Source organism: Drosophila hydei, unplaced genomic scaffold, assembly GCF_003285905.1.
Source record: "Drosophila hydei strain 15085-1641.00,03,60 unplaced genomic scaffold, DhydRS2 tig00008114-arrow-pilon, whole genome shotgun sequence".
NCBI classification, from domain to species: domain Eukaryota; kingdom Metazoa; phylum Arthropoda; class Insecta; order Diptera; family Drosophilidae; genus Drosophila; species Drosophila hydei.
Genome location: NW_022045827.1, coordinates 5,134,765 through 5,145,474, shown reverse-complemented (window position 1 = coordinate 5,145,474; position 10,710 = coordinate 5,134,765). Strand labels below are relative to the sequence as shown.

The 10,710-nt window shown below is 38.2% G+C and overlaps 1 protein-coding gene across 1 annotated transcript; it reads left to right on the top strand.

Moving 5' to 3' along the window:
* The first annotated feature begins 2,154 nt into the window (after positions 1 to 2,154).
* Positions 2,155 to 3,012, top strand: LOC111592896 (high mobility group nucleosome-binding domain-containing protein 5). Its single transcript, XM_023305338.2, has one exon. It carries the CDS (start codon positions 2,155 to 2,157, stop codon positions 3,010 to 3,012), a length of 858 nt encoding a protein of 285 aa, XP_023161106.1.
* Positions 3,013 to 10,710: the final 7,698 nt, after the last annotated feature.

Here is a 10,710-nt window from a genome sequence, read left to right as displayed (position 1 = left end):
TCATATTTCATTTGTCTGCCCAGCCCCTTTAGCAATTAGGACAATGCAGGTGGCGATGACGACTAGGCGGCTAGGAACGGCCCTGTCAGCGGCAAAGGCCGCCAATTGAGCTTTGAACTTTTGAATATGGCTAAGCTTGAGTTTTTGGCCAGTTTAGTCGAGGAGCTCCAGAGGGGCAGAGAAGAGAAAAGAGGAGCAACGAACAGAAACTTAAATGCTTTAGCTGCTTTAACTTAAGTCTATTGAAATCGAGACTTTAACAATAAAATTCGCATTTTTGGTTATTCAGTTCAGGAACCAGTGAACCAGTGAACCAGTGCCTTCTGTAAGCCTATAGAAATAGATTATTAAATATTTCTATTCTTAGTTCAGCAACTAGCAAACCTGATTTTCTTTAGTTTGAGATATTTATATTTTTATTGGTTTTATATAATTTTTGGTAAGTTGCTTTATGAATCAGTGTAGCAGAGTCTTCAATTTAGATTTGTGAAATTGATTTTTCATACATTTTTTTAATTGCTATTTCTATTTGCAATCTGTCTTATATATAATATTACATAACCGGATGGCTTGGACTCCAATGAGATCAATCCATATAATTTACATATTTACCTATTTCTGTGGGGTACATGAAATCTTTTATGTCGCCTATGGTTGCTTGAGTCATCCAGTAATTTTAGTGCTAGAGCATTATCATACATTAACATCTAAAATATTTCAGTGATTTTTGAAGTCTAAAAATTTGTTTTTAGGTATAACAACATTTCAGAATGAAGCTGTTCAAATATGTTATTAGATTGTTAAGCAATAGCTAATACATCATGATTAATATATATACATGACCCCAAACCCACAGCCCACAATGTCAAGCTCTGGTTGCTCTACAATACTAGACCTTAATACGGACCTACAATACGGACCTTAATCCCATAGAGCATTTATGGGATTTTTTGGAGCGCAGGATCAGAGAGCGAATAATTACATAAAGGGACATGCTCAAATCGGTTCTGATGGAGGAATGGCTAAAAATTCCGATTGATTTCACCCGGAAATTGGTGGCATCGATGCCAAAACGGTTGGAAGAGACCAAGAAGCGAAAGAGGTATCTAACCTCATACTAATTTTGCAAATTCTCATGGAAAAAAGTTTTTTTAGTTTGTACGCATACTTTTTCTAAGTGAATTTTCGTTGTTTTTAAATATAAAAAAAACTGTTTAATATTATAAAAAAAAATTGTTGATAAATGTGTGTTATTAAATTGTTTTCCATTAAAAAATATAATATTGATAAATATACTATTATTTATCATATTTATTCTCTATTAAAGTCGCTCATTAGGCCTGTACGCATAGTTTTTCTGGCAAGTGTATATATATAATCTCTTGCTCATTTATATAAATATTTTGAGTGCTTAATGCTGTCTTGGTAATGGCTTCAATAACTCTAAAGCCTGATTAAAGAAGCTTTCAACTTATGAAGAAAATGATATAAAGTGGGAGTGATTAGAAGAGATGAAAAGAAGGTCAAAATGTAACAAAACAGATATTTATATATATATATTAAAGTATATACCTTTATAACAAAATCTATCTATTTTCAGATAAAATACAACTTAAGCACTTGGGACATCTATATTTGTTTTCTATATTACAAAGCTAAATAGATTTTAAGCTCAAACCTATCCAGAGTCCATTTATAGACGCAAGTCTGTGCGTCTCCAGCTAGTCGATCTTTTGGTCATTTGTTGAAATGCTTTTGCAATGAGCGTACGTAACAAAAGTCGCTTGTTTTCTGGCCAAAACAAAAAGTGGCAAGAGGAAACCGCAAGAAGTTGGCCATTTGCTGTGGAAGGGTGTTTTTTTCTTTAGCCGCCGCTGCTGCTGTGGAAACAGCGTTATGCACTTAGGCGACGACGACTAAACTCGACTCGAGAGCGCCCAAAAGAAAATGTTGCCAAATCAGCCGCAGAGCTGGGCAGCCGGCAGCCTCAAGTGAGGCGTGGCCGTTGGCAGGGTGGTCACATAAAAAGCGAACGCTGCTGGAGAGCTGCCCACCAGACAACGACAACAAGGCGTGGCGACAACAGCAGCAGCAGCAGCAGCAACAGCAAAAGCAGCAGCTCAAAGCCTTTAAGGATAAGTAAAACGAGGCGAGATGGCGGCAAAGCCAAGTCGAATACCCTGGCAACTGGCATGTCTGGCAACGCTTGCGGCTTTCGCGGTGACGACAAGCCTGCCATATCCCTATACGCAGGACAATGCCATGGTTATAGGCGAGCCGTTGACTGGCAGCGACTTGGTCGATTTTCACGCCCACTTCGATGACCTGCAGACTGCCGAGTCCAAGAAGCACGAGGAGCATGGCGAGGAGGGCGAATCGGAGTCTGGCGAGAAAAAGCACAGCGAGCATTACAAGGAGCAGGGCGAGAAGAGCAAGAAGGGTCACAAGCATGGCGAGCACCACGAGAAGGGCGAGAAGGGCCACCACGACAAGGAGGGCAAGAAGGGCGAGCACGGCGAGGAGGAGGGCCACGAAAAGAAGCACAAGCACTCCGAGAGCCATCACAAGAAAAAGAAGAAGGGCGAGAAGGGCGAAAAGGGCAGCGAGTTCGAGGATCATGGCAGCTACAAGAAGGGGCACTCCATCAAGGGCAAGCACAACGTACACAAATTGAACGAGGACAAAAAGGAAAAGAAGTATTACGACGAGGATCATGTTGAGGGCGGCGAGGAAAAGCACGGCGGCTTCGAGGAGGGCAAAAAGCACAAAAAGGGCAGCAGCTATAAAAAGGGTGAGCACAAAAAGGGCGGCCACGACGAGCACTATGGCAAAAAGGGTCACAGCAAAAAGGGCCACAAGAAAAAGGGCCACCAGGGACACAAAAAGAAGCACGACGAGTCCAAAAAGTGGGGCCACAAGAAGGAGCACGGCAAAAAGGGCGCCGAGGAGCACAAAAAGAAGTGGCACAAATCACAAAAGAAGAGCAGCGAACACGATCATGGACACAAGTAGAGCGATGCTGCAAGCTCGAAATCTTCTTTAATTTTATTTTTCCCATTAGTCGCAATAAAACATACAAACACATCCAGTTAAAAGTGCTTCAAAGTTCTCAATTGTCAACTCAATTTGGGTGCGAACGCGATTTGAAATGAGCAGCGTCAGAAAAACCTAAAAGTTTATGTCGACGACTTGTCTGAAGTTCAATCATGAAGTTAAATTGATGTCACTGAGTGAGTAATTGGGTCTGTCAATCAGAAAGCAAGTTAATCAATCAAATGTTTAAACAGTAAGTTAATTATGGGAGAAGTCAATCAATCAATCAGTAGGTAAGTTATTGAGTCTAGGACTCAGTAAGTCAGTTAGTTTCAATCAAGCAATCAATCTGCAAATAACTCGGACAGCTAATCAGTCAGTCAATTCATCAATCAGTAAGTCGGTGAGTTAGTCAGTCAATCTATCAATCAATCAATCAATCAATCAATCAATCAATCAATCAATCAATCAATCGATCAATCAATCAGTCAATCAATCAATCAATCAATCAATCAATCAATCAATCAATCAATCAGTCAATCTATCAATCAATCAATCAATCAATCAATCAATCGATCAATCAATCAGTCAATCAATCAATCAATCAATCAATCAATCAGTCAGTCTATCAATCAATCAATCAATCAATCAATCAATCAATCAGTCAATCAATCAATCAGTCAATCAATCAGTCAATCAATAAATCAATCAATCAATCAATCAATCAAATAATCAATCAATCAATCAATCAATCAATCAATCAATCAATCAATCAATCAATCAGTCAATCAATCAGTCAATCAATAAATCAATCAATCAATCAATCAATCAATCAAATAATCAATCATTTATTAGCTGTCTATGCAGTAAATTAGTTAGTCAGTGATAAATGAAGTTAGACAGTCATGCAGTAGGTTAGCTTGTCTAGTTGGTCAGTCGTTAATCAATCAATAAGTCAATCAATCAGATAGTAATATATTATCAATCACTTGGACAGTTTGTGAATAAGTTAGTAAGTCTGTTAGCTAGTTAGTCGATCAAGAAGTAAGTCAGTCAGTGAGTCAGTTAATTAGTCAGTCAATCAATCAATCAGTCAGTTGGTTAGCAACCTATAAAGTCAGTCAGTATTTCAATCAATCAAATATTCACAAAGTTCGTCAGTCAGTTACTTAATTAGTCTGTAATTCAAAGACAGTCTCCCAGCCAATCAGAATTTAGAAGCTCATCAGGCCAGCCGCTGTCAGCTCTTCAGTCAATCGATTGATTGATTCAGTTCGTTTTTCAGCTCACAATGTTCGAAGACAATTCTTTCATTGTGCTCGACTTTTTATACTCATTCATTTGGGGCAGCAGTTTCTCACAGTTTTCCCAGCTACCTACCTTTAGTCAGGTGGACTTTGTCAACTCTGTCTGTCAACATATTTAGCTGTTGCATAAGTCTGGACTAGGAAGTCGTTGAAGTAGTCATAGATGATGCCGTCAATGCTGCCATGATGATGTAGATGGCGGCTCAATAAGGCTAAAAGCTAACAGCCGTGGCATGGCCTTGGTATTAGTCTAATTGCTGGCCGAGAGCAGTTTTACCGTGGCCAACAGCAGCTGAAAAGGTGGACGAATGTGTAGCTCTGTCGGTCTGTCCTCGAGTGGGTTGCCTGTCAGTGGCAAAGCCAAGTTTAATCAACGTTGGCCAATTCTCTTCTCTTCTTCTTGCTTTTCACTCGTCTATTTCTTATTTGGCTTTTTTTGTTGTCATCTGATGATGCTGCAGTCAAATTAATTCAGCAAATTCAATAAAAACAAGCATCAAAACATGGCAAACAACTTGGCAGAATGAAGCTGCGGCTCCTGCTGCTGTTGCTCTCGATGGCTCCGGCCATGCAATCAAAGAGCGCACAAATAAATCACCAAGCTAAAAACTAAAACCAAAAAGTGGGTGCCAAAGGGGGCGTGGCGCATGCCGAATGGCGCATGGCTTAGGGGGCGCTGCTGCACGGCCAAAATGTCAATGCAAATTTAATGGCTGACAATTTATATGCATGCCAAGTGACTTTTGGCCAGCTACTGAACTTTTCGTGTTTGCGTTTGTGTGTGTGTTAGTGTGTGTGTGTGTGTATGTGTGTTTTTTATACCGCATACCCATTGAAAACGGGCTTTGGGTTGATATTATTAGTTTTGTGCTGTACATGTGACAGGCGGCACGAAAATCACAATGTAATTAGTTTTTTAATTAAGCAACTGATTTGTTTTAGACATCAAACATGTGTGTAGGTGTGTGTGTGTGTGTGTGTGTAAAGGACTTTATGTGTAGCAGCTAGGAATGCAGCTAAAATTGTTTGACATGTAAAAGGCTTTCCTTTCGTAAGCTTTTTTTATAATATCAACAAATAATGTTTATAATTTAGGTTTAATTTAGCCCTAGCTTCACATCTTGTCAAATATTTTATATATGCAATTTATTTTTTCATATTTAAATCATTTTATATTAAAATATATTGTATGTCAAATGCATATTTTTCGCCTATTATTCAAATCTGTTTTAAAAACTTATAAAATTTTCCATATAAAAAATACCTAACTTTGGTTTAGTCATGGCTGCAAGGCTTTAGATTATCAGCATAAACAACTTGATCTATGAATTGCAAGTCAACTTTTTAGTACAAATCAAAACTGCAAAAAAAATCATTTTAATAAAATATAAAATAATAACGCACAGTAACAGCAACAAAACGCATTTTTTTTTAGAATTTAGGCTCAATTTGTGCCTTTGATTGCTTTAACTTAAGCTACAAACAGTAATATTAAGCTCAAAGCCTTAAAGACAAAAAATTATATAAAACTCTCATATATTGCTCAAATATTTATCAATAATTTCTTTATATAACAAATGAGCTTAAATTTAGTATTTATTAACAAAAATATTAAAACTTTAATTTTAAAACTTGACTTGCCATGAAGAGAATCACAAATATGTTTATGGCTTTTTTCTGATCAAATAACTCAGGGCATAGGGCACAAGAGGCAACTCATTTATTCACAAAATTCCAAATTTTCTATAAGACATTTTTAATATATATATAAACAGCTTAGTTATAGAGTAATGCATTGCCCAACAGCCTTTCACCTAAACATTCCAAAGTTAAGGCATATAAAACTACATCTTCTTCCACAACTAGCTGACTGCAGGGCATCTACTAGTCAGTCAACATTCACACAACTCCATTTCTACTTGTATATGCAAAGTATATGCCAAGCTAGCTGGCTGTGGGCGGGGCCGCGGCACGGCAAAAAAGTTCCAAGGTGCCAAGTGGCTGTCAAAGTTTTGCCAGTGCGCACTGAAAATCGAATCGAGTCGAATGAAATGAAATAGTTTTGGCCGTCGAATCGTCCTTGTGTTGTCGCCATTGCCGTGACACATAAATTAAGGCAACGCATTGCCATGCCGCGACCCGAACCCCGACCCCGACCCAGCCCCAGACCCAGACCCCGATCCCGACCAGGAGCCGTAGTTGCAATCGTTGCAGTTGCAGCTTTGTAGCTGGTGCCGCAGCCGTTGCCATTGCCGTGTGCATGTTAACATTAACGGGTTATTTACGCCGTGCTCGACATTTAAAATGCATTTCCTGCCCTTCTGGACTCCTCATGGGTAGCTCCTGGCTAGGCCCGAGCGCAGGCTAAATTGCTTTAAAGCGTGTATTTATAACGGCCCGCGGGAGCTTTATGGCGCTACCTGCGGGGCGCATAAATACGAGAAACCGCTGACGACAGTCAAGACAAATGTAATACTATATGGTCTATATATAAAGCATATATATATATATATGCATGTATTGGGAAAAAGTTTTCTGGGCGCAAAGAATTGCTGCCTTCAGGTGTTGAAAAGTTGTGCCGCAAATCTTTGGCACGCGATGATCCATCAAGTTCGAAAGTTCAGTCGGGATATATATATAAGCATATATATTAATATATACTGCTTATAATAGCAATACAAATGTCACTTAATATATATATAGATATAGTTTGAGAACTTAATTAAAAGCTAGTTAGTTGAGCTTTACAACTAATGACTGCATGCGACGCTGTTTTTTAGTTGAAGAATAGCTGAAAGCAGTTGCTAAAGTAAAAGAAGCAACACGAAGTTGATCATAGTAGCTAAAATACTTAATTAATATGAGCTACATATAGTGACGATGCTTTGGCTGCTTAGGGATGAGATAGAGAGGGAGAGAGAGAGAGAAAGGCAGAGACTGAAATGTCTAAAAAAATTAAGAAAATATATTTCTATGGACTTAGTAGCTTAAGTATGTTATATATACAAATTTGTACTAAATATTCTATATATAACATATATCATTTATATATATATATCATATATCATATACATTTAAGCAGCAGCTACTCCTGGCTTGAATGTCCACAAAGCATGAGCTTGACTAGGACTGACTGCGCTCTATTGGATAGTTCTCATTGTTTATCTACTATAATAGCGACAGTTCTTATCAGGTCAAGCTCTGTCTGAAGCACTTGCTTTAAGGACTACATCATTTTATGTTTTCATTACAGCTACCTTGCCAAAGGAGCTCTATCTCTGCCTGGTCTGTCTACTTACCCAACCCATCTTTTGGACTACCTGTAAGCACTGTAAGCATTTACTTTAGCATAAGTTTGTCTATAGTAAAATGTCAAGCCAAGCACTATAAAAAGCAGCTATTAGCAGCTAAATGGGCTATCAAATAAAGCTGTATTGCTAACTTCAAGTTGTAAGCCTCTAAAAAACACTGTTAATCAGCTCTGCCTAAGCATCCAGCTATCTTTCTATCTGCTTATCTATAATCTATTGATGCATATTAGACTATTTATATATATATATTTTTTTTTTTCACTATGTTTAATGTTCTGTTTATCTATATATCAATCTATAGATCTGTCTATCTATTTATCTATTCATCTATCTCTGTCAGTCTATCCTTGCAAGTATTCATCCATCTACTTATATATCTACCTGTTATATTGCTATCTATTTATGTATGTAACTCTCTATCTTAAAAATTGTTATATCAATCAATGTATCTTGCTATCCATCTATCTATCTATATCAATCTATCTATCATATTTTTATACATATATATTTCTATTTCCCTAACTCTTAGACTGTCCATATCCTTTCATCGATCCATTTACTACTCAATATCTTCATCTCTTTGATGACTTATAAATCTGTCTTTTTTTTTAATTTTCCCATATTAGATTCATTTCACTATTACTGCTAAATATATTAAAATTTCCACATTTAAGTCACACTCAGTGAAAGTTAATTTTGTAATTTGTGTATAGAGAAAGCGAGTTAAATGTAACTAATATTTGCACGCTTCCAGCTCTGCTCGGAGCAGAACAAACAGAGTGTGCAGCTCGCATTTGAACGTTAGCTGAAATGTTCCTCAACTAAATACATAAATGAAAATTGCATTTAAAATGTGCGAAAATTTGCTCGTGAAAATGTGTTAAGCTGCTTTAAAGGACATTCAAGGTGTCGCCGACTGGCAGCTCCCATGGCCCGTTTTGACAGTTGAAAGACGTTTTATGGTGAATGGAACTTAAGTTGGGTAGCTGTCATTACTGTTAAGTGTTATTTACCAGCACTAGCTGTAGGTGCTGCTGCTGCTGCTGCTGGTGTTGCTGTAGCTGTCAGCCATTCAGCTTGAGTCGTCATCGTCGTCGTAGTCGTTCCACATAAAGCCGGCAGGGAATCCTGTCCCCAATAGTCATTGCCTCGTTTATTTATGGCCGCGTTTGACAAGCTTTAAAATGTGCGCGCCAAAATCCGCTAAACTTTGATCGCACTTGCGATGTGTCTGCCGCGCCAAATCCCCCACGCAGCACAGCCACAGCAAAGCATAAGCTGCACGTGCAGCTGCCTGCGCACCTGGCTAAAGGTGTCTCTCGTTCTCTCTCGCTCTCTGCTTGTTTCTCTTGCAGCAAATGCAGCGTGACAGTCGTGGCTTTTTCACTCAGCACACAACATGCGGCTAAAATGTGGGCGTCGTCGGGCGTGCCCGGCTGCTGTCTTGCAACGGCAGCAAACTTAATGCAACGCTTCAGAATTCAATAAAAAATCTTTTGTTTTCGCATTGAAAAACTTGTGAGCTCGGGGTTCTCGCTCAGCTGCGGAGCGTGTGTGGCCTAACGGGCCATATGACTTACCGGCAGCACCTTATCGACTATGCCACGCCCACCAGTCAGAACCTCCCTGTCAGACTACTTGTGGTAAATTTACACGTACGCTGCACTTTTACGCTCTGCGTCTTTAGCAACATTTTCTTACGAGCTTTTCCACTTTCCATTCAACTCATAGAGGTGTGTGGGTGTGTGTGTGTGTGGGTGTGTGTGGGTGTGTGTGTGTGTGTGTGTGTGTGTGTGTGTGTGTGTGTGGCACGTGTGTGTTGTCTATACAATTTTAAATGATTTGCTGTGTGTGTGTGTGCGCGCGGCTTTTGATTAAGCTCATATTCGCTTGGCATCTGCTCGCACGCTTTAATATTGCAGAAGCCATGGCAGCATCCGAAATTATGCAATGAAATTTGTAAAAACGAAAGCTGAGACAGCAACAATAAAACCAACAAGAAATGAATAAAACAAACAACAGATTTTGCTCTTAAAGTTAATTAATTCACAATGCGTTAAAGTCATGTCGACATGGCTTTTGGATAAAACAGAGCCGACTCCGATTACACAGAAGCGAATCATATTAATACACACAGACATACATATATGTGTATATATATATATATGTATATATATAGCTGTAAAGCAATACACATAATTAAAAGTAAAACAAGAATTCATTTAAGCCACACAAAAGCGAAGCATTATGAATGCAGAGTGGACCAATAAATGGCCTTGCAATTAAATGATATGCAAAGTATGCTAGATAATAAAAATGGAATTTCATATATTTTTACGAATATATGCGAAATATGTAAAATATGTAAAAATATGTGCATGAAAAATAGACAGAACAATTTGGAAATTTCATTATTTAATGGCCATCATCAGTTCTATATGTTATGAAGATGGGAGAACAGCATATTGAAGATGGCCTTAATATAGAGTTGGCTCAATAAATTAAGATTTCTAAAGAGTTTACGTTCTCTCTTCTCTTTACCTCTTACAGAATGCTTTTGCTCTCACAGCTCACGCTCTGGATCAGGCCTTTTGGTCTTTAGCTGATTTCCATGTCTTGCTCTTTCTCTTCTAAAGCCTCACCCAAAATCTCTTCTAAAGCTTCTCTTAAATCCTCTTCTAAAGCCTCTCCTGAGTACATCTTCTAAATCCTTCTTCTAAAATCTCTTATAAAATCTCGTCTAAAAGCTCTTCTAAAAGCTCTTCTAAAAAATCAAATATTAAGTAACATTTAACTTAGTCCACAGTAGACAAGCTTCAAATAGCTACATTTTATAGAATATATAGCACAGATAGAACCAGAAATGATTCAACTTTGGCATAAAAGTTTAAATAAGTGCCATTTAATCTGATTAAACACAGTTTATAAACAATTTGCTTGCACATTCTGCAGTTCCCAAGTCAATAAATAGTCACATGTTGCGCTACTAAACAATAGATGGCGCTATAGCAAAACTGCATGAGTTAATATGTCACTTGGGAACAATAAACATTGTGAAA